At 40.3% G+C, this 25,462-nt stretch overlaps 1 protein-coding gene across 5 annotated transcripts in view; it reads right to left on the minus strand.

Annotated features, from left to right (window-relative positions):
* The window catches only part of ANKRD28 (ankyrin repeat domain 28), a 205,281-nt gene extending 187,515 nt beyond the window's left edge, over window positions 1–17,766 (minus strand). For 2 of the 5 annotated variants that reach the window (XM_033212714.1, XM_033212710.1), the window contains exon 1: window positions 17,331–17,411. Coding sequence is in view for 2 of the 5 variants with exons in the window: in XM_033212706.1 (XP_033068597.1) it covers window positions 17,331–17,357 (27 nt within the window). In the remaining 3 variants the exon portion in view is untranslated. Of the gene's footprint in view, window positions 1–17,330 lie in introns of all 5 variants that reach the window. The other 3 variants (XM_033212706.1, XM_033212704.1, XM_033212705.1) reach the window with 3 other exon arrangements.
* Between the last annotated feature and the right edge of the window lie 7,696 nt (window positions 17,767–25,462).

The following is a 25,462-nucleotide window of genomic DNA, read 5'->3' on the forward strand; positions in this document are numbered from 1 at the left end:
CACAGTGAACGGTGAAAAACAGAAAGTCTGCCCTCAAAGATCTGGACCACAACTAGGCTGTCCACTGTCACCACTGTTATTCAACATAGTACTGGAAGTCCTAGAGAAATCAGACAAGAGAAAGAAATAAAGAGCATCCAAACTGGAAAGGAAGAAGTCAAATTATCCTTGTTTGCAGACGATACGATCTTTTATTTGAAAAAATCTAAAGACACCACACACACACACAAAAAACTATTAGAACTGATAAATTCAGTAAAGTTGCAAGATACAAAAATCAACATACAATATTCAGTAGCACTTCTATATGCTAACAGCAAACAATCTGAAAAAGAAATCAAGAAAGTAATTCCATTTTTAAGAGCTATAAATAAAATACCTAAGAATTAACCAAAGAAGTGAAAGACCTCTACAGTGAAAATTATAAAACACTGATGCAAAAAATTGATGAAGACACAAAAAATGGAAAGATACTCCATGTTCATGGATTGGAAGAATCAATATCATTAAAATGTTCACATTGCCAACAGCAATCTACAGATTTAATGCAGTGCCAATGACAAAATAGCAATGACATTCTTCACAAAAATAGAAAAAAAAATCCTCACATTTATATGGAACCACAAAAGACCCAGAATAGCCAAATCTATCCTAAGCAAAAAGAACAAACTGGAGGAATCACATCACCTGACTTCAAATTATGCTACTGAACTATCCTAACCAAAACAGCATGGTATTAGCATAAAAAGACACACAGATCAGTGGAACACAATAGAGAACCCAGGGATAAATCCACATACCTATGATGAACTCATTTTTGACAAATGTGCCAAGAACACACATTAGGGAAAGGGTAGCCTCTCTTCAATAAATGGTGCTGGGAAAATTGGATATCTACACGCAAAAGAATGAAGACTCCTGGCCTGGTGTAGTGGCTCACGCCTGTAATCCTGGCACTTTGGGAGGCCAAGGCAGGTGGATCACTTGAGGTCAGGAGTTCGAGACAAGGCTGGGCAAAATTGGCAAAACACCGTCTCTACTACAAATACAAAAATTAGCTGGGTGTGGTGGCGCGCGCCTGTAATCCCAGCTACTCAAGAGGCTGAGAAAGAATTGCTTGAACCTGGGAGGCAGAGGTTGCAGTGAGCCGAGATCGCGCCACTGCACTCCAGTCTAGGCAACAGAGCAAGACTGGGTCTCAAAAAAAGAAAAAAAAAAAAAAAAAAAATGAAGACCCTCACCTCTTGCCATATGCAAAAATCAAATCAAAATGGCTTAAAGACTTAAATCTAAGACCTCAAACCGTGAAACTACTGAAAGAAAACATCTGGGACACTCTTCAGGACACTAACTGGACAAAGATTTCTTGGCTAATATCCCACATGCACAGGCAATCAAAGCAAATATGGACAAATGGGGTCACACCAAGTTAAAAAGCTTCTGCATAGCAAAGGAAATAATCAACAAAGTGAAAAGATAACCCACAGAATAGGAGAAAATATTTGCAAACTACCTCTCTGACAAGGGATTAATAACCAGAGAATATAAGGAGCTCAAACAAATGTACAGGAAAAAACCAAATAACCCAATAAAAAAAAATGAGTAAAAGATCTGAATAGGCATTTCTCAAAAGAAAACATGTAAATGGCAAACAGGTATATGAAAGGGAGCTCAGTATCACTGAGCATCAGAGAAATGCAAATCAAAACTATAACCATTTCACTCCAGTTAAAATGGCTTTTAGCCAAACGTCAGACAATAATAAACGCTGGAGAGGATGTGGAGAAAAGGGAACCCTTGTACACTGTTGGTGGGAATGCAAACTAGTACAACCACTCGGGAGAACAGTTCGGCGACTCCTCAAAAAACTAAAAATAGTGCTGCCGTATGATCCAACAATCCCATTGCTTGGAATAACCCAAAGAAAGGAAATCAGTGTATCGAAGAGATATCTGCACTCCCATGTTATTATATAGACATAATTTATATGCATGGTATATATGGTATATAATTTTTATATATAACATATAATTTATATATTTTAATAATTTTTATATTTTTTATAATTTATAATAATTTATATATAATATGCATATTATATATAAAAACCTTGGTTATTACTCATGATAACCAAGATTTGGAAGCAACTTAAATGTCCATTAACAGACAAATAAAGAATATATGGTGCACACACGCATACTATTCAGCTATAAAAAAGAATCACAGTCTGTCATTTGCAACAACATGGAACTGAAGGTAATTATGTTCAGTGAAACAAGCCAGGCACAAAAAGACAAAGTTCGCATGTTCTCACTTATTTGTGGAAGCTAAAAATTAAAACAATTGAACTCATGGAGACAGAGAGTAGAAGGATGGTTATCAGAGGCTGGGAAGGGTAGTTTGGGGGATGGTGGGGGAGGGTTAATGGATACAAAAAAATAGAATGAATATGACCTAGCATTTGGCAGCACATCAGGGTGACTATAGTAAAAAATAATTTAAATGAACATTTTTAAGTAACTAAAAGAGCATAATTGGGTTGTCTGTAACACAAAGCACAAATGCTTGAGGTGATGGATACCCCATTTACACTGATATGGTCAGTATATGCACTGCATGCCTGTATCAAAATAGCTTCTGTAACCCATAAACATATACACCTACTGTGTACCCACAAAATTTAAAAACAAAAATTTATCAGAAGATAAATAATTTTTTTGGAATATTACATATATTAATATTTAAACTTGATATATGCTGATGGGAATGAATGTTTTCACAAACCAAAGAAATTCAACTCAAACAACTTTGATTTACTGCTTTATACTGAAGAAAACAAGATTTTTAAAGCTATACTGCTATATATAGCACACCGGGACAGACACAAGCCTTGTTAAGGCTAAATTATGTAATGAGTGTTGCTTATCTGGTATATTAGACTGTTCTTGCCTTGCTATAAAGAAATACCCAAGACTGGGTGATTTATAAGAGGTTTAATTGGCTCATACTTTTGCAGGCTATACAGGAATCATAGTGGCATCTGCTTTCTGGGAGGCCTCAAGAAGCTTTCAATCACCGTGGAAGGCAAAGAGGTAGCAGGCACATCACATGGTGAAAGTAGGAGCAAGAGAGATCAAGCAGGGAGGTGCTACACACTTTTAAACAACCAGATCTCACGAGAACTATCACAGGGATATCATCAAGGAGATGGTGCTAAACCATTCATGAGAAATCTGCCCCCATGATCCAAACACCTCTCACAGACCCCAACCCCAACACTAAAGATTACATGTCAACATGAAATATGGGCAAGAACACACATCCAAACTCTATCACCTGGTTTTGCCCCATCTGAGCATCAGAATCTTAATAGCATCCATCCGGACACCAATATATAACAATATGTAGTGGCAGGGGGAGAAGTGCAAAAAAAAAAAAAAAAAGAAAAAGAAAAATAAGAGATAAACAATACACCTCAATTTTGAATAGTGCAGAAGAATAGTTTTAGCCAAAAGTAAAACAAAAAAAAGGCAGAAATTTAAGTGTAGAAATAAAACAATTTACAATAAGGAAAGGTATCAATAAGAAAGCAATGGGTAAAAAATGAATACAAATAAGAGATAAACAATACATCTAAATTTCAGATAAAGATAGAATTAAGAGTACAGTAAGATAGTTTGAGCCAAAAATAAGAAAGAAAAAAAAAACAGAGGCAGAAATCAAAGTGCAGAAATAAAACAATTTATAATAAGCAAGGGTATCAATACGAAAGTAATGTTGGCAAGTTGCAAGAGGCAGAAGATGGAGATGAAAAGGAGAAGACTGAAAGTGTGTATAAATTAGGAGTTAAGGATTAAAAAGTTGGGCCAAAAGGGCTAAAGGAAGGGAGGTTGAGGTGGAAATGCAGAAATGAAAACTGGGTAGAGCAGGTGATAGTTGAAGAAAAAGGGGATGGGTGTTGAAGAGAACAAAATGAAGAATAAAGCTCCATAACAGTTGATATGAAGTGAGCTGGGAGACCCTCAAATAGCCCAGAATAATGCAGGCATGGGATAATCACGCCTACAACACCCGGTCTGGACTGATTCTGGACTGGGAGCAAAGAAGTATCAATCAATATCTAGTAATTAAAGTAGACTGGTCACCCAAACAAAATCTCAAAAAATACACCAGTAGTAAAAACTGTACCTACTTCAGAAAACACTATTATAAATAATACTGCTCAAATCACAAGGTCAAGACTTCTCAAGAGGTCAGTTTGTGGCCAAAGGGAACCAAACAGATTAGATGAAGTAGGTTCCAATACAGCAGAGTTCAGATTCATTGTAGGTAAAGAAGTGGGAGGACCGACAGTGAAAGAAGTTGTGGTCAGAGGAAAAAAAAAAAAATCTCAATTTCAAAACTAAGGCTCCAAGGAGGTAAGGAAACAAGAAAGTGAGCAGGTAAAGGGTTCATGTGATTTTATAATGGATCTGGAAGGCTTATAAGGTAGAATATTGTTATTAAGGAGACAAAAATACGAACAGGTTGATTAGTGACATTAAAAGCAATACTTTATTAGTTAAAAACATAGGAGGTTCTAAAACCAATACACCAAGACATGCAAAATAATCTCTGTATTGATAATCTGTAATAGTTAAACAGTCACTGCACTTAAATTTAAGTCAAGGTGATATACAGAAATTCAGTTTTATAATAAAAGATTAACTGAATGAGAATTTGTTTTATTAAGGGACTCTATTTGTATTAGTTGGTTCTCACACTGCTATAAAGAAATATGTAAAACTGGGTAATTTATAAAGAAAAGCGGTTTAATTGGCTCATAGTTTTGCAGGTTGTACAGGAAACACAGCAAAGCCTCAGGAAACTTCTGAGTGAATGCTGGAACGAGTTAAGATTTTGGGGGACTATTGGAAAGGTATAATTGGTTTTGAAACGTGAAAAGGACACAAGATTTGGGAGTGGCGAGGTATGGAATGATATGGTTTGGCTCTGTGTCCCCACCCAAATCTCATCTCAAATTGTAATCTCCACATGTCAGAGGAGGGGACTAGTGAGAGGCTATTGGATTGTTGGGGCGGATTTCCCCCTTGCTGTTCCCTTGATAGTGAGCGAGTTTTCACGAGATGCGATGGTTTAAAGTGTGTGGCACATCCCCCCACCTCCTGCTCCGCCATATTAAGATGTGCTTGCTTCCCCTTCACCCTCCACTGTGATTCTAAGTTTCTTGAGTTGTACTTCTTACTAAGCCTGTGGAACTGTGAGTCAATTAAACCTCTTTTCTTTGTAAATTACCCAGTCTCAGGTAGTTATTTATAGCAGTGTGAGAGTGGACTAATACATGAAGGTTAACAACAGCTGGCTTTTAAGGGATGTATAAGCAGACTTCGGCATCCGGGTGAGCAGTGGAGCTGAAACCAGATAGAAGAGCAAGTGTGGTATTAGTCAAGTAGATCTAATAAGCAGCCTAATCCAAGGTATAGGCAGGTAGTTAGAAACCAGCATGTCTGTAAGAACCTGAATGATTCAAATAGAGATGTCTGGAATCAAGAAACATCAACAGATAAAGCCAAGGAGCTGTAACTTTCAGACATTCTCATTTGATGCTGTAGTAAGGGCAAAGAGGGAACCTAGTTGGAGTATTTCCCAAATGAGAAGTCAGTCAAGAGGGATAAATGTAATATGGAATATATGCACTTTAGAAATGTTCTGGAAGATTGTGTATATGTTATGTAACAGTTAATCCACTCATTTAATAATAGGTGATTTGTTATTTTGAAGAAATGCATTGTAAGTTATTCTTAAAATAGTGATATGATTTTGATTTGTGACCCTGCCTAAATCTCATGTCTAGTTATAATCCCCAGTGTTGGAGGTGGGACCTGGTGGGAGGTGATTGGATCATGAGGGATTTCAAACTTAGGTGAAAACTCAAAACCAGAGCCACAAATTTGGGAATCACCATTAAAGAAACAGTATTTGGAAGTCTTAAGAATGAAGAAGCTCTGACAAGAATGTGATCTTGGTTAAAACCAGGGGATTTTTCTTTCCTAAACTTTCATTACACCCAAATAGCTCATTGCCCAAGACAGGGGCTAGTACTTAAACCATGTTTAAGAAGCTAACAATGGCTGAACGCAGTGGCTCATGCCTGTAATCCCAGTGCTTTGGGAAGCCAAGGTAGGAGGACCACTTGAGCCCAAAAGCTGAAGACTGCGCAACAGGGGGAGACCCATCTCTACAAAAAAATTTAAAAATTAGCCAGGCATAGTGGTGCATGCCTGTGGTCCCACCTACTCAGGAGGCTGAGGTGGCAGAATCGCTTGAGCCCAGGAGGTCGAGGCTGCAAGTAAGCCATGTCACACCACTACACTACAGCCTGCGTGACAAAGTGAGACCTTATCTAAAAAAAAAAAAAAACAGCAGCAGCTAACAATCAACAAACTAGAAATAGGAAGGAACTTCCTCAACCTAATAAAAACCGTCTATGAAAAACCAACAGCTACATCATACTTAATGATGAAAGATCACGAACAAGACAAGGATGTCTACTCTCACCACTTCTAGTGAACATTGTACTGGAGGTTCTAGTCTGGGCAAGTAAGCAAGAAATAAAAAGCATCCAGACTGGAAAGAAAAAAGTAAAATTATCTCTAGTCACAGGAAATTATCTCTAGCCACTAAAAAACATTAGTGCTAATAAGAAAGTTCAACAAAGTTGTACGATTCAAGAGCAACATATAAAATCACTTGTATTTCTATACATTACCAATAAACAATCTAAAAATAAGAAAATTCCATACACAACAGCATTTAAAAACCTTAGAAATTTAACAAAATTCAAAACTTGTACTCTTGAAACTGTAAGATATGACGAGATTAAGGAACCTTAATAAATGGAAAGCATCCCATGTTCATGGAAAGACTTATTATCAAGATGGCAATATTTCCCAAATTGATCTATTGATTCAATGCAATACCTATTGAAATTGCAACTGTCTTTTTGGCAGACATTGACCCATGGATGCTAAAATATGGGAAGGCAAGTGACTCATAAAAGCCAAAATCTTGAAAAACAAAAACAAACTTGGAAGACTTGCACTTCCCAATTTCAAGCTTACTACTGAAGGAGTGAAGGGTTTGTCATCCCAAGATATAAGTCAGATTGGTACAGTGATTATTTTGAGTTGAAAACATTAGAGAAATAGTAGTTTCCTACAAAGACAGGGGAGCTAACCTGTCTCTTCCCACATATGGCAAGACATAAAGATTCCTCTAGGAGGGGTACCCTCACCATACCAGGGAGAGAAAAATAACCCTTACTTCCAGAGACTTGGAATTGGAAGCTACAACAGACCTGAATAAATATTCTTAAGGAAGTAATCCTTATCTTCTACCTGTTTCACACCCCTCCCCAATATATCTCCTAGTTACTCCCCTAGAAAATTGCCTGCCCCAGCCAGATTTTCTTTGTTCTATCCTTTTTTTCTCAAATTTATCATTCTTAGTCTAAAAAGTATAAAAGCATCTTGCTTTGGTCACTTTTTCAGAATTCAATCTCTTGTGAAGATCATCATGTATATGGAAAACGTACTAAATTTGTATGTTTTTCTCGTTAATCTGCCTGGTGTCAATGTGGTTTCCAGACTCAGCTGAAAAGCCCAGTAAGAGGTTAAAGCAGGGTTGGAAGAGATCTCTGACTCTGTACACTACAAAGCTATAGTTATCAAGACAGCATGGTACTGGCATGGGGACAGACATATAGACCAATGGAATAGAACTGAGAGCCCAGAAATAAACTCTCGCATTTACAGTCAATTGATTCATGATGCCAAGACAATTCAATGGGGGAAAGATTAGTTTTTTCAACAAATGGCACTGGGACAACTGGGTATCTACACGCAATATATATATATAGAAGTTGAAATCCTACTTCATAGCATATACAAAACAAATCAAAATGGATCACAGCCCTAAATGTAAGAGCTAAAACTTTTGCTTGTATTAGTTCCCCAGGGCTAACAAATGACCATAAATTTGGTAGCTTAAAAAACATAAATGTATTCTCCCACAGTTGTGGAGAGTACTAGTCTGAAATCAAGGTGACCTTCTGAACACTAAGGGAAAGTCCTTCCTTGCCTTTTCCAGCATTCTGGGCTCCCAAAGTTCACTGGCTCAGAACTGCATGACTCCAACCTTTGCCTCCATCTTTACACGGCCTTTTCGCCTACTGTCTCTGTCTTCTCTTCTGTTGGGTTCAGGGGGCTTCTGGGCTGACCACACGGAGATTCCTGGACAATGGCACCCCTGGAGAGGGTATGGAAGCTTCTACTCTTTCTGCCATACTTCACCCTATGTATTTCTTCCACCTGTATTGTTTTGTAACATCCTTTAGAATAAATAAGTAAAAATAAAATTTTCCCTGAGTTCTGTGAACTGCTCCACCAAATTAATCAAACCCAAGGAGGGGTTCATGGGAACTCCAATTTATAGCCAGTCATCAGAAGCCCAAGTAAAACAACTTGGGGCTTGCAACTGGCATCTGAAATGGAGGCAGTCTTGTGGGACTGCACTTGTGGATCTGACAATATCTACAGGTAGACAGTGTCAGAACTGAACTGAATGAGAGGACATCTAGCTGGTGTACACTGGAGAATTTGCTGAAGAACTGGTTGGTTCCTTGGTATGTGGGGGAAAACTGAAATGTGACACATTTGCTCACAACAGCATTCTTAGTAGTCACATTACAGTAAGAGAAACTGGGTTTTTTTTTCCCTATATCCTTATCACAAATAAATACTTCTCCAAAAAGGACACACAAATGGCCAATATGCACATGAAAAGATGCTCAACATCATTAGCCATCAAGACTGCAGTAAGATACTACTGCATGGCAAGGTGCAGTGGCTCACACCTGTAATCCTAGCACTTTGGGAGGGTGGGGAGGCGGAGGGCCGCACATCACTTAAGCTCATAAAAGTTCAAGGCCAGCCTGGGCAACATGGTAAAAACCCATCTCTGCCAAAATAAAAAAATTAGCTGTGCATAGTGGCATGTACCTGTAGTCCCAGCTACTTGGGGGGCTGACGCAGGAGGATAACTTGAGCCCAGGAGGTTGAAGCTGCAGTGAGCCATGATCATGCCACTGCACTCCAACCTGGGTGACAAAGTGAGACCCTGTGTCAAAAAAAAATAAAAAGAAAAAGAAGAGATACAACTTCAGACACACTAGGATGGCTATAATTTAAGACAGACAATAATGAGTAGTATTGAGGATGTGGAGAAACTGGAATGCTCATACACTGCTGGGAATGTAAAATGGTGCAGTCACTCTAGAAAACAGAACAGCAGTTCCTCAAAAGGCTAAATACAGAGTTACCATATTACCCAATGATTCCATTCCTATATCCCAGAGAAATGACAACTTATGTCTACATAAAATCTTGTACACAAATGTTTGTATCAGCATTATTCATAACCAAAAAATGTAAACACAAATGTCCATTAACTGATGAGTAGATAAAGAAAATGTGGTATATTCATACAATGGAATACTATTCAGCAATTAAAAATAAATGCCAATACTTGCTACAAAGTGGATGAACCCTGAAAACACACTAAGTGAAACAGGAAAAGTCTACAGAGGCAGAATAGTTGTTGTCAAGAAGCTAGCAAGAATGGAGGTTTGGGGGTTGATAGTTTAGGGGTAAGGGGTTTGTTTTTGTCATAAAATGTTCTAAAGTTGATTTTGGTGGTACTTGCACAGCTTTGTGAATATATTTAAAAACAATGAACTGTACAATTTAAGTTTGCGTGTGAATTACATCTCAATAATGCTGGTTAAAATATAAAAAAGATCAAACTTTTTAATACAGAAATTGTTAAAAAGAAAAGGCTGCCTCTCTATACTAATTTATGCTTCCTTATTATAAAACCTGTATTTCTTTAGTATTTTTGGTAACAGGAAATAAATGTAATGCTTCTCTGTATCCACTCTTATTCTAAGCTTCTGAAACAAGTATTTCTCTACTCAACTGCCTTTTTAAAATATTTTAACTGTCTTGTGCTAGATGTTTTAATATTATCTTTGGCCTTAAATCCTGAGGAATAGAAAATACATACCTTTAAATTTATAAATAGATAAATCCAGATGAGTAAACCCTTACCAATAAGAATGTCAACTTAAATTGACTAGGCAAAAGTAGGCTTTTCACAAAAGTTAATAGGTGTAATAATTCTATCCAGACTCTACTATGTAAGCCAATCAGCATACACATAGAAGAATCCTGTTAACTTTTTTTAAAAATCAGTATCGCATAAGGAGGGTGGATGAATCATTTAATAGCGTAACTAAGGATTGAGGATGAGGGATGGGAATGGAAATTAAACCTAAGATATTTGAAATAGTAAACCATTTCAACTTTACATTGTATACAATATTCCAGTAACAGTTTAAAACATTACTGTTTTAAGTTAACTAGCAATTTCATTAATTTTGGCTTTAAATTTAAGGTATAACTTTGTGACTGATTTGATACGATGTGAACTGCCCATAGGATGCATTATTCAAAACAAAAGACCTAAGCCTGAACCTCCAGGTACAGGATATTTTCCATGGGCATCTCACTCCAGCCCAGAATGAGTACGTTCACTGAATATAAATTTTACATTAGACTAGAAAATTAAAAATGAAATAAGACAAAATGCTGAAAAACTTAATGCATCCCAAATCTAACTATTTGGGTTATCTGCTCTTTAACTACCATAATTAATTTTTTTTTTCTGAGATGGAGTCTCACTCTGTCGCCCAGGCTGGAGCCCAGTGGTGCGATCTAGGCTCATTGCATGCTCTGCCTCCCAGGTTCATGCCATTCTCCTGCCTCAGCCTCCCGAGTAGCTGGGACTACAGGCCCCCACCACCACGCCTGGCTAATTTTTTGTATTTTTAATAGAGACAGGGGTTTCACCGTGTTAGCCAGGATGGTCTCGATCTCCTGACATTGTGATCCGCCCACTTCGGCCTCCCAAAGTGCCGGGATTATAGGCGTGAGCCACCACGCCCGGCCCCATAATCAATGTTTAATTGCATTTTCATAATTTGAATTTACCCTAGCGGAACTATGTAACCAAAAAATTACCAATTATCATACAAATCCAAGACACTCTCAATTGTAGATACAAACAGGTCATTAATATAGCTATGAGAAATATTTTAAGATATACTCACTCTCATTCAAACTTTTGCTTAGTACTTAATATTCTCGATCTGTACTAAAATATTTTATATATGTTCTGATTAACAGCAGTAGCTACCTAACTGGTCTTGGGTGTCCCTGTTTGTCTGCCTTTTGTAATCTATTCTTCCAAAACTTGTAATGGTTATCTAACTTTCAGTGATCACAGACCCCTCTGAGGATCTAATAAAGTTATGAATCCTCTTGAGTAAAATACATACCTGCACATTCTTGCCAAAACCTTCACAGGCCCTATTTTAAGGAGGCCCAGCTCAAATGGCCCATCACTTACCAATGAAGTCCAAACTTCTCAGCCTGGGATTCAAAGTACTTAATGTAGTCACTGTTAACTTAGCTAATTTATCTTCTATCTTTTCCAACTACACACCCCAATCAAGACTACATCCTCATTATCCCAACCACCCTTCCTAGCTTGCCTTCACAGTTCCCTCTTGTTGCTTCCATTGACAACTGCTTGAGACAGAGTCTTTGCTCTGTCACCCAGGCTGGAGTGCAGTGGCGCGATCTCGGCTCACTGCAAGCTCTGCCTCCTGGGTTCACACCATTCTCCTGCCTCAGCCTCCCGAGTAGCGGGGACTACAGGTGCCCGCTACCACGCCCAGCTAATTTTGTGTATTTTTAGTAGAGACGGGGTTTCACCATGTTAGCCAGGATGGTCTCGATCTCCTGACCTTGTGATCCGCCCGTCTTGGCCTCCCAAAGTGCTGGGATTACAGGCTTGAGCCACCACACCCGGCCAGACAATGCTTACTTTCAACAACCACAAATACTTCTGGTGAACCTAAAATACCTCCCCTGCCATGAGGGTTTCCCTCTACTTACAATCAGATTATCTGATCCTTTTGAATTCTGAAACATGTTATCTGTACCTCTTATGGAGCTCACCAGGTTCCATTTTGTATCACAAAAGGTATCCAAAAAGTGAGGAAACACAGAACTTGTTTTTGAACTGTATGTTACATTTTCAAATAATATGCTCTATATGTTTTCCTTCAGCCTCTATAAGCCTCTTCATGTGATGTATCTCACCCTACATCTATGTGTGTTTTTTCCCCCTCTTCTAAGATCTGTAAGAGTAGAGACAGTACCTTCTTCACCCTTGTATCCCGTCATCTCCAGCACAAAACAGGAAGACACGCCAGGCGTGGTGGCTCATGCCTGTAATCCCAGCATTTTGGGAGGCCAAGGCAGGCGGATCATGAGGTCACGAGACTGAGACCATCCTGGCCAACATAGTGAAACCCGTATCTACCAAAAATACAAAAGTTAGCTGGGTGTGGTGATGGGCGCCTGTAGTCCCAGCTACTAGGGAGGCTGAGGCAGAATTGCTTGAACCAGGGAGGCGGAGGTTGCAGTGAGCCAAGATTGCACCACTGCACTCCAGCCTGGTGACAGAGTGAGACTCTGTCTCAACAACAACAACAACAACAACAACAAACAAAACAGGAAGACACCTGCTACATACAGTACCTGAGTATCTGGGTATCAGTGTTCTTCTTCAGGTATTTCATGCATTCTGTATACCCTATTGCAAGATTTCCCAAGAACCATCATTTTTTTGTGTTTTTTTCCTCAAAGATCAAACAATGCTCTACTCTTAGTGTGTACTTCATCAAATAAGAACTTATTAACTATCCAAAATAGTGGTTAAGTTACTCACATCCATCCAACACCTTTCTCACTGATATATGTCAACCTTGTTTAAAAAAACAAACAAAAAAATCCCAACACCTTAAACATATCAATCCTCACCATAAACCCATAAGGGAGCACACAAAGATGGCTCCTACACACAAATGATCCAAATGTAAAATTTATTACCCTTTAGTACTGCTGCAAACAAAGTTCATAAAACAAATTCCAAAAACAGAAATAAATACTATCCCAGATTACACATATGCATACTACAGAAGGCAGTGAGATAACCTGAATACAGAACTTTTTTTAGGCTTCCTAAACATGATACAGAAGTTTATGACTAACAGATTCACGCTACAACATGGACGAACCTTAAAAATATGCTAAGCGAATGAGACACAAAAGGCCACATACTGTATGATTCCATTTATCTGAGATATCCAGAATAGGCAGAGAGACACAAAGTAGATTAGTGGCTGCCAGGGCTGGGAGAAGGGGAAAATAGAGAGTAATAGCTAATGGGTATGGGGTTTCTTTTTGGCAATGATAAAAATATTTTGGAATTGGAGGGCGATAATGGTTGCACCGTTTGGTGAACATACTAAAAACCACTCAACTGTACCCTTGATTAAGAGGGTGAACTTTATGACATGTAAGCTTTATTTCTATTTTTAAGGCGTGTTTTGAGCACGCTGGCTGTTTTATCTAGAAGAAAACTGTATTTAATGGGAATCTTATTTTGTAGTGTTGTCTTTTCAAACTGATCTAAACCAGCAGTTATAAACTGGCTCCTTACTAGTCCCTTTTTAAAATCGAAGCATTAATTGTTGTCAACAGTAGCTATCGACTTGTCAACGTTTACAAATACCTGTGGAGAGAGGTTTTGTCTAGCAATCTGGATTTCTGGCTTCCCAAAAAAAAAAAAAAAAATGGAGTTATAAAAATGCTAGGCACACCAGCACTGCAACAATGCCTTGGAGCTAGGCAGCACTAACATACTTGTCCCTATTTGCCATGATGTCCACCACTCCCTATTGTCTTCTAAACACTGAAGCCCAATGTCAATTACCGTTTAGCTTACTGGCTGTGAGTCTGTGATCCCTAAACAATGACCTTCTACCCTTTTTATTAGGCTGTACTGCTGGTAAATTAAAATGTAATAATGGATGGTTACATTTTAACATACCAACTGCAAGAATAAAAACCGTAACACTGATATCTGTTAGAAAAAAAACCTGCAATTGTCACAAATTTATTCAAACTAAAGTGAAATTCAAGGAAAAAATGTGTCCATTTCTATAAACAGAAAACAAATTATTTTCGGTTTACAATTAAAAATCATTTTCATCCACTCATAGTCAGAAAGTAATGCAGTAATAACTTCCTACCCCCATAATTAGGTGGTGGCACAAAATGAGAGAAAAGTATGCAGCTGGAAACTATCATTCTTAGCAAACTATCACAAGAACAGAAAACCAAACACCGCATGTTCTCACTCATAGGTGGGAACTGAACAATGAGATCACTTGGACTCAGGAAGGGGAACATCACACACCGGGGCCTATCATCGGGAGGGGGGAGGGGGGAGGGATTGCATTGGGAATTATACCTGATATAAATGATGAACTGATGGGTGCTGAGTTGATGGGTGCAGCACACCAACATGGCACAAGTATACATATGTAACAAACCTGCACGTTATGCACATGTACCCTAGAACTTAAAGTATAATAATAATAATAATAAAATTAAAATAAATAAATAAATAAATACACTTTTCAAAGGAGAAAATTATCTTATTCAAATTGATCAGCTTTATAAGAACAAACTGCTTTACTTACTGATTTTATGTTTAAACCATCTAAAACCCTCCTGATGCTTAAATGCACAAAGAAAAACAACCCCTTTGCATTTGTAGCTTGTATGTATTAAACTGTATTTTACAAAGCCAGAAGAAAACAAAATACAACGTGAATAGCGAAACAGACCTAGAAAAGTACATTCTACTACTTCCTATGTCAAGTGTATATACGGCTTTTGAGCTAAAAGCTATGGCAAGTACCATTCAGCTTTAGAAATCTGTATGTCCTTATCTGTATCGTCTCCATTACTTCAAACAAAATAATCTAGCTGACCCGCTTTTCCTGTAGATGGGAAAGTATAAGAGTATTTGCTTTCCATTTCATTTTTACCATCATTTCCAATGGCTAATAAAACATCAACATATAAGATGACCTCTAAAAACAGCTATTCCCTTTAAATTAGGCAAAACCAAACTTATTTCTCAAAGTCTTCCAAAAGCGAGACCAGATGAACCAATTACTTAGTAGTTTAAAGGTAAACCTCAATGTTCTTTCTCCCCGAACCATTAAGCTTACAGGTGACTGTTTTTATTTTTTGGGGGGATGGAGTCCCGCTCTGTCACCCAGGCTGGAGTGCAGTGGCACGACCTCTGCTCACTGCAACCTCCGTGTCCTGGGTTCAATAGATTCTCCTGCTGCAGCCTCCAGAGTAGCTGGGATTACAGGTGTGTGCCACCACACCCGACTAATTTTTGTATTTTTAAGAGAAACGACGTTTCACCATGTTGGCCAGGCTGGTCTTGAACTCCTGACCTCAAGAGATCCGCCCGCCTCAGCCTCCCAAAGTGTTGGGATTACAGGTGTGAGCCACCACGTCTGTCTGCAAGTGGCATCTTAAAGCTCAATATTACCACTGAATATTAATGGATATACATAAGACTGGAATGGCATCACAATTTTCTCACAATTGCAATTCCAAAATAAAATCCAGTTGTACCTTTGCTTAACACAATCCTGTTTCTGTTAAAACTTGATGGTGAATCAAATATGAGGCTCTCCTAAAAGTTCACCAAATTTCTAATGCACGCAGTAATCTAAATCACAACAACTTTTTCAAAAATGCAGGACTAGAAACAAAGGAAAACATCGATCAGTCATTACTTCAACCACTAACAATGGAAGCACAAAGTGCGGTACTGGAAAACCCAGACTTCGAGTTTCACACTGTTAACAGTGTAAGATGCACGGCCTGTACTGGAATTAGCAGAAATGGTTTCTGCTGTAACTGTGCTTTACCTGCTATTCTCTTAACACTGCTGTCCAGTAGAACTATCTGAAATGAGATAAATGTTCTATGTCTGTCCTATTCAGTACAATAGCCCATAGCTACATGTGACTACTGAGCACTTAAAACGTGGCTAGCAAAACTAAGGAAATTGGTTTAATTTTAATTAAATTGCTACATGTGGCTAGTGGGTCTTTTATAGGACAGAAGAGTTGTATAATGTGAAATACAAAGTATAAACTGTATTGACTAAACTGTAGACTTTTTCAAAATATCATGCCCTGATGTTAACACCAGGCAAGACCATTCCGATACCAAATGATACATAAGGTCAGCGATCAGCCTAAACATAAAATAAAATTCACTTATGAAATGAGAATTCCTGATATTACTTAGTTTCAGAATTGAAGGTGCAATATTTACTAAGTAATATAAAAAATACGTCTCAGGTTCTTCCCCAGTGTTTTTGCAAACGGGGTGCTCACTTTCAAAATAGTTGCCCAAAACATGCAAGTTATTTTCCCTTCAAATCTGTTCAACATCTTCCGTTCAGGAAAACAAATGGCAAAAATAAGTTCTCAACACTAGTAAGTGTGCTGTGACAAACGAATGTGTAAATGTCACACATTAATTTTCCTTTTCCTTAAAAGAGGGTAAAAATGTTTGGCAGCGTCCGGATCTTTCCAAATGTTTAGGTGTACCAATCATTCAGATACAGTTGCGATTTCGTTACTGGATACAAAGTACTTTTTCAGTTCCAGAGAGTTACAAGTCTTTTTGACACAGGTATTCTTTGACCAGCTCTTCAGACTATGTCAAGAAAAGTAACAAGATGGTGCACAAAATGTCAAAAGAAAACAAGTCTGGAAACTTGAATTGAGTAACTAGTGGCTAAGCGGAATCAATTGCCTTTAACCGGGAGAGAGAGTCCCTCGCACTACTCAGCCAAGCAAACAGAACAAGGTCGTGACCCTGGGTCACGACCGCCAGCACCGCTCCCGCCCGGCAGCGGGAAGCCACCTGTTAGGCCCGAGCCTCACCTGGCAGGAAAGAGGAAGCGCTTGCCCGGCAGCTCGCTCGACCCGAGGGCGGTGAGCGTGGAACCCGCCCCTCTTGCTGCAGCGGCTAGACCCCCGGCGACACGTGGGCTTCACCCGGGCCCCGGCGGCTCTGACAGGCGGGTCGCCCGCGGACCCCGGCCCGCCGCCTCGCGCCGGTCCCCGGGGCAGGACCCCCGTTTCCCTCGCAACCACCCCGCCGAGCGGGCGCCCAGTCGGGCCACCCCGCCAGTCCGCCCTGTTTCCTTTCCTTCCCGGAGGGCGCGATCCCGCCCTGCAGCCCCTCACCTACCTGGTCGCGGAGTTTGAGGAACGCCATGGCGGTCGCCTCCGCGCCCACTCCAGCCTCCGCCGCCGCCTCCGCCGCCGCCGCCCGGCCCACCGCTCCCGCCCTAGTAGCCTTGGCCGCTGCCCGGGACCAGCGGGTCGGCGGCCGACTGCGCTGAGAAGACCGCGGGCAGGGGGCGGCACCGCCTCCCCGGCCGCCCGCCGCCGCCGAGAGGTGAGAAGCCCGGCCGGTCCCGCCTCCTCCTCTGAGGACTCCCCGCCCTCTTCCTTCCTTTCTTTCTCCTTCCCTCTGCTGCCTCCCGGAGCAGCCCTAACCGCCGCTGCCGCCGCCGCCTCCTCACGCCCCCTTCCCGAAATACCCTGGCAGCCCCCGCGGCCGCGCCGTTCCAGCCCGCGGCAGCGGCGGCATCCAAACTCCACAATATTACCACCACCGCCCGCCGCGATTGGCGGCCGCGCGGGGGAGAGGCCAGAGTAAGCCGAGCGCCCATTGGCCACGCCGCCGCGCTCGCTGGTGCCCCCCGCCTCCCGCGGAGGGAGGGGCGGGCGGAGGAAGCCGCAAGGGTGGGCGCGGAGCCGCGGCGCGGGCGGGGCGGGGGAGTCGGCAGGGGCGCGGGCCGGGGGAGGGCGGCCAGGTGTCCCGGCTCCCAGGCGCGCGCCTCAGGCGTGGTGGGCGGAGCCCGGGGCGTAGGTGGCGGCGGGAGGTGGGGAACGGCCCCGGACTCGCACGTGGAGGTGGAGCGCGGACGCCTCCCTCTGCCAGGGCAAGACTAAGGAGCTGGGTGAGGGACCGGAAGGGCTGGAAGGGGTGGGCACCTGGGGGCTGCGGCGAGTGGCGATGGGTGAGCTGGACTTGCACGTGGAGAAAGCGTGAGAATGCGTCCCTGGGTTTGGAGAGGGTGGGGAGCCAAGGAGTGGGATGAGCGGTGGTCACGGAATGGGGGGCGCTGCTGTACTCCACGGGGGCTGCAGACCGAGACCGGGTGAGGGGCGGGGGTGATGCTGGCACTCTGGACGGAAGGGCGTCGTCTTCGCAGCCGAACAGGTTGTGGACGCCCAATCCTTTTTCTACCCGCAGTCCCAATCTGAAGCTAAGCTATGTGGTTTTCCCTTGAAAGCTCCCCAGCCAGGCTTGCTGCCTCCACCCCCTTCTTTCGCATCTGAAGGATTTTGCCTCCCACTCGAGAGAAATCAATTTTCTTAAACAACAACAACAAAAAAGATGTGCAGGATTTCTAATAAATAGCATCCTTGGATGGAGGAGAAGAGGAATGACTCCCTCACCCTGCCACACACACCCCCACGCCACCCCGCAGCTCTGAAACGGCTTTTCTTTCTTAGGCAGCCGCACGCTGTTGCCATTCCAGGCTCGTGTGGGAGAAGATTGTTGTGCGCCTGGGTCTGTCCGCCCGGGCGGCTCCAGCCTCTGGTTTATACAAGGTGCAGATGGTTAAAACACAAACGTGTGACGTCAGGCTCGGTTTTTAAAAGTCCCTTCTACCCCCTACATCAGTTGTGTCTCTTGGGATGGACTTTATTTAGAAAATCGATTCGAGCCTAATGGCAGCCTAGAGAAATGGAGATCTTCGTCAGGACTATCAGATTATTGTAATGCTGCACTTACAACAAAAAACTTAGCTTTAGCCATGCAAAAAAAAAAAAAAGAAGAAAGAAAGAAAATAGAGTGCAAGATCAAAAACACACCTGGTTAACTGATAGTACGACTCTTCCCAATTTTCTTTGACATATCCATGCCATGGTTCCATTGAAGCAATTTCTTACCTAAAATTACGTCCCTCGTCATATTTTCTACTTAAAATGGAAGAATTCTCATAACTGTGATCTAACCGTCATAATGAGGCTAAAAAGGAAATCAAACTGCTCTTGCTTTGCATTCTCTTCAGTAGCTCCTTTCCCCTTTATTTCAACTCCAGCAGATAAAATAGAGATACTATTTGTCACCCAACCCCTCCTTATCAGTTTATTGAGGATGAATGAGTTAATGTCGTGAAAGCATTTGAGTTCTCCAAAACAAAGGTGTTGTGATAATATTACTAGAGTACTTTGTGACTACAAATTAGCTTCGTAAATAATTACCCATGTGCCATATCCAATCGAGTTCTATCTTAGTCTAGGAGTGTTAGGATTTACCCTCATTTATGAGTAAGCCTGTTAAGCACTATGGATGTTGAGCCAGGAATTAATATATCCCTCCTCTTTCCCCCAAATAATCTCTCCTCTAGGTTAAAGTTCTAGAATTTAAAAACACAATGTGAACCTGATTAGGAACATGGCAAAGATGATTTTTTGGGAGAATGTAAGTGTGTTTGAGAGTATGAATTTATGGACTGAATATGCATTTTAATAGATTTTGTGATTGAAGCTAATGAAACGTAGAGGGCTCTTTTGAAATTTCCTAATTAACAGTAATTAATGAAAATGTTTTATGATGCACCATCTGCATTATAGTAGGCATGCAGCTCTCCTTATAGATGATGCTTCACACATCCCTGGGTTCTCACCCTTCTGCACCGTGAACACCATTTAATTTCTCTTGTGTCTCAGTTTCAACATTCGTAAAAAACTAAGCTTAACATTTCCTGGTGTACTCATCTCACACCGTCAGATAAGATAATGATATTAAAGGCTTTGGAAAACTCTGAAGGACCATTACACTATATTATTATTATGACAGCAACTACAGGGTACTTCAAAAAGTTTGTGGGAAAAAGAATTAAAGGTTAAAATTAAAATGTAAACTTTATTTCTCAACATAAGATTTGTCAAGTTCAAGATGAAAAGCAGTGATACCAACCATTTAGTTCATCCTTAAAGAACTGAGGGTCCTGGGAATTTAGCCATGTCAATGCAGTCTTTTTTATATTAATAATGTAATATTAATAACAGAAGAAAAATGCATGCCTTTTAAAGAATTGTTAAGATTAGGAAACAAAAATAAGTCAGAAGGAGCCAAATTAGAAGTATGAGGTGGATGCCTAATAGTTTTCCATCAAAATCCTAACAAAATTGCCCTCATTTGTTGAGAGGAATGAGCAGGAGCAGCATTATGTTGGAGAAGGACTCTCTAGTGAAGCTTTATCGAGCATTTTCCTGCTAAAGCTTTGACTAACTTTCTCAAAAACACTTTCGTATTATGCAGATGTTATTGTTCATTGTCCCGCTATAAAGTCAAGCAAAATGTGTTGAACATCCCAAAAGACGGTTGCCATGACCTTTGTTCTTGACTGATCTGCTTTTGCTTTGGCTGGACCCTGCCATCTCTTGGTAGCCACTACTTTGATGGTGCTTTGTCTTCAGGATCATAATGGTAGGGCCATGTTTCATCTGTTAGAATTATTTGAAGGAGTGTAGGAGTGTTTTAGGGTCTCGACCCTACTCATTTAAAATTTCTATTGAAAGCCTTTCTCTTGCCTGAAACTGATCTGGGCCCAATGGTTTGGGTACCCATTTAGTTGGAAGTTTGGTGAACTTTAATTTTTCAGTCAGAATTATGTAAGCTGAACCAATTGAGATGTCTGTGGTGTTGGCTCTGGTTCGTGCGGTTAATCAGTCTTCTTCAATTAGGGTACAAACAAGGTATTTTGCTCACAAATTGATGTTGGTGGTCTGCCACTGTGGGCTTTATGTTTGACATTGTCTTGTCCCTTCTTCAAATTAGTTATCCATTTGTAAACTGCTTATTTTTTGGGGGGGGGTGTGGGCATTGTCCCCAAAACCTATTCATAAAGCATCAATGATTTCTCCATTCTTCCACCCAAGCTTCACCATTAATTTGATGTTTGTTCTTGCCTCAATTTTAACAGATTCATGTTGTTCTGATAGGGGCTCTTTTCAAACTGATGTCTTATCCTTCTTAGTGCTCCAAACTGTATCCTGTTCAGATACATTATAACTAGTTAATATTAAGTTTATGTTGGTAGAAAAAAATTGAAATCCAGCAAGATGTAGTGACTTGTGGCTGTAATCCCAGCACTTTGGAAGGCCAAGACAGGTGGATCACTTGAGCCCGGAAGTTTGAGAACAGCCTGGCCAATGTGGCCAAAGCCTGTTTCTACCAAAATTACGAAAATTAGCCAGGTGTGGCGGCGCGTGCCTGTAATACCAATAATTTGGGTGGCTGAGGCACAAGAATCACTTGAGCCTGGGAGGCAGAAATTGCAGTGAGCCAAGATGGCATCACTGCACAATAATCTGGGCAATGGAGCAAGACTCTGTCTCAAAAAGGAAAAAAAAAAAAAAAGGAATAATTAAAATCCATGCATATTTTTTAATAATATGCATTTTCCATGAACTTTTTGAACACCCCTTGTACATTTTCATAGCTGCTGAAAAAAATAGGAAAAAAGTCTATACAACCAGGTGCAGTAGCTCATGCCTGTGATTCCAGCACTTTGGGAGGCCAAGGTGGGCAGATAACTTGAGGCCAGGAGTTTGAGACCAGCCTGGCCAACATGGTGAAACCCTATCTCTACTAAAAATATAAAAATGAACTGGGTGTGGTGGCACATGCCTGTAATCCCAGCTACTCAGGAGGCTGAGGCACGAGAATTGCTTGAACCTGGGAGGCGGAGGCTGCGGTGAGCTGAGATCGTGCCACTGCACACCAGCCTGTGTGACATCTAAGACTCTGTCTCATAAAATAAAAAAGAAAACAAAACAAAAAACTGTGCAGTTGAGCCAAAACAAGGTTCATGTTCAAATTCTAATTTTTAAAAAATCTTCATTATAAGGCTATTCCTGCTTGTAATTAACTGTTTACATATTAGGGAAATTCTTAGCACCAAAAAAAAAACCGTATCATTGAAGCCAATGGGGCCAGGAACTTAATTGTTGCCAGTAATCAATCAATTTTTCTCTCTTGTTTTCCACGTCTCTTTCTTTCTCTATTACTACAGCCAGTAGCTCCACTGACACACTTTAAGTACTCTGCAGTGATAAAAAGAAAAGAGTCAATATTCCTGATACATCTGAAGAAATGACTAATTGGTTGGACTAGACTCAGGTGCTCATGCCTCAGCCAATCACTACTGCAAGGTCTTGGAGTTGATGACAGTCTCCATTCAAAATGCATGTCCAAAATGATAGAAGGAAAGATATTATACAGATGTGACCACCAGGGCATTTGCTGTGAGCTAGGCTGCCACACCAAATTTTATTTACTGTTCTACTACTGTTTTTACTGTTGGGCACTTGCACAGCACCTTATATGCTTACTTCATTTAAATTTTTTATTAACCTTTTTATGTTGGGAACTGGAGCCCAAAGAAATTGTGTGTTCCCAAAGTTACCCAACTAATCAATGGCAGAGCCTGGATGCATAAGGACTTTGAAAGCCAAAAGAGCAGCTTATGTGGTAGGAAATAGATAAACATTTAAGGCTTTTTAGGCAGATAATCCTATCTTATGAAAATGCGTATAATAGACTAACAAAGCAGCAAAAGGGCAAAACACAGTGGCTCACACCTATAATCCCAGCACTTTGGGAGGCCAAGGAAGGAGGACTGCTTAAAGCCAGGAGTTCAAGACCATCCTGAGCAGCATAGCAAGACCTCATCTCTACTAAGAATAAAAGTTACCTGGGCATGGTGGCACATATCCATAATCCTAGCTGCTTGGGAGACTGAAGTGGGAGGATCCCTTGAGCCCAGAACTTCAAGGCTGAGCAATGAGCTGTGATTATCCCAGTGCATTCCAGCCAGGATGACAGAGCAAGACTGCATCTCAAAAGAAAAGAAAGAAAGAAAGAAAAAAGGCAGCAAAGGTAAGTTCAGAGACCCAGAGGCTGGAAGTAGAAGGTCCAACATATATCTAAAAGAGTTTCAGGAGGAGAGAAGGAAGGAGAGGTGATCTCCAGAGATGATATCTGAGAAATTTTCAGACTTGAAAAATGTGAGTTGTCAGATCAAAAGAGTACGCTGTCTCAAGCAGAATAAATTTTAGAAATTGAGACCTGTACATAGTAGTGAAATTAAAGAATACCAAACATAACAAAATTATGTTAAAAGTTCCCACTGAGAAAAGTCAAATTACCCTAACAGAAATGACTATCATCATGTCAGCAGATTTGTCAGCAACAGTTGGTGACAGAAGATGATGGAAAATATTTTCAAAGTGTTAACAGACCAAAACTGAGAAACTAGAATTCTATACCTAGCTAAACCATCTTTCAAGAGAAAGGACAAAATAAACACATTTTCAAAATTTAGGATGCACACATACTCATTGAAAGAAGTCCTAGGGAATATACTCTAACAAGAAAAAAGCTGAACCCTAAAGAAAAAAATTAACAAATTAGCAAATATCTTGGTTAATATGAATCAGTAGTATGTTTTTACGTGCTAGTATTTTGGAATTTTAAAACCAGGTGAAATTAAAATATCTATTAAAATGTGGTAGATGATGGTAGGAGGGAGTTCTGAGCTAAAATATTCTAGAGTTATTTTATTCAAAGGCAATGAAATATTCCTTCACTTTAGACTTTGACACGTTATTATATTGGTTAAAGTTCTTTGTTGTAAACAACAGAGTCCATGCAGGAATTTTAAAAATTTGTAACAAAATTATTGAGAGAGCTGGTAAAACAATCCTGGGCTAAACTTCTAGAAAAATGCGTGAAACCATGCCAGAACTAACTGGCATGCTGTTCCCATCAAACTCCAAATATGAGGAGCTCAACTTTTCTTCATTTGCTCCTGCTCCCAGGATCAGTGTCAATTCTGTGTCTGGAACTTGATCTTGTAGCCAGGAGAGTAGTAACTGTCTGAAGAGCTTGTATCCTCACATTCCTTACATTTCCATGGGTACATCTAGTAAGTAGAGCCTATGTCACAGGCCTGCATTCCAACTTCATGAGAGGCAGGAAATTTGAGTTCTCAATTCTATCCTGGGTAGGTAGAACCTATAATCAGAAAAGTATCCCAAATATAGGAAGGTTAAACATTTAAAGGTATTCACCAAAATAAGAGAAATAGAATGTGGAACTTTCAAACCTATAGAGAAAAAACTTAGTTAATGGAATAGTAGGCAAAAGAGATAAAGAGAGGCAAATTAACAGCATGATAAATAGGCAACTCAAATGAGATTGTACAAGGAAGTCTAACGATTTTGTTAATCACAATAAATATAAATGGATTTGACCTATCTATAAAAAAATGAGACTGGGTTTGCAGTCAGACTGGGTTTCTTAAAAAAACAGCTATTTGCAAGATATATAGTTAAAACATATTGCAAAAGTTTAGGGAAAGGATTTAAAAAGAACTGTATACCAAGAAAATATTAATCAAAAAATTATTCATCTAATAACAATATCAGACATAAGAATTTAAGGCAAAAAGGATTTATAGGAATTAACAAGTAATGTGTAGTCATAAAAGGAACTATCCACCAAAAAGATAAACAGCCACCATGTAGTCATGAATTTGTATGCATTTAACCACTTTAAGCAAAATTTGCTGAAACTGTGTAGAGTAATTGGCAAATGCCCGATTAAAAACAGGCCAGGTGTGGTGGCTCATGCCTGTAATCCTAGCACTTTGGGAGGCCGAGGCTGGCAGAGCACTTGAGGTCAGGAGTTCAAGACCAGCCTGGTCGACAAGGCAAAACCCCCTCTCTACTAAAAGTACAAAAATTAGTTGGGTGTGGTGGCACATGCCTGTAATCCCAGCTGGAGGCTGAGGAAGAAGAATCACTTGAACCCAGGAGGTGGAGGTTGCAGTGAGCTGAGAGAAACAGACGACAGGGTTGAATGCCATAAAATCAATAAGCTTGATATTATGTGAGAATATATGCACACACACATATGTAATCAATAGTTCACACCACTCCCCAAGACACTATGTCCAGCCATCTTAGAGGTGAATTTTACCAAACGTGACCTTTTCTTTGTTTTGTTTCACAAATAGAAGCTAACATCAACTGTGTTAACACGAATATTCGTGATGCAGCAAATGCTTCTCAGATACCTTTTATTTCAGCCCAACCCTCTGACATCCAGGTACAGTTGTTTTAAAAATAGGGCCATTCAGAACCATTTCATTTATTCAAAAGCTTTTTCAAGAGGATCTCTGCTTAAGTACTACAAGTATCTCTCTGCTGCTGACATCTTTTCTGTGGTTG

Source organism: Trachypithecus francoisi, unplaced genomic scaffold (genome assembly GCF_009764315.1).
Source record: "Trachypithecus francoisi isolate TF-2019V2 unplaced genomic scaffold, Tfra_2.0 Lachesis_group0, whole genome shotgun sequence".
NCBI lineage: Eukaryota > Metazoa > Chordata > Mammalia > Primates > Cercopithecidae > Trachypithecus > Trachypithecus francoisi.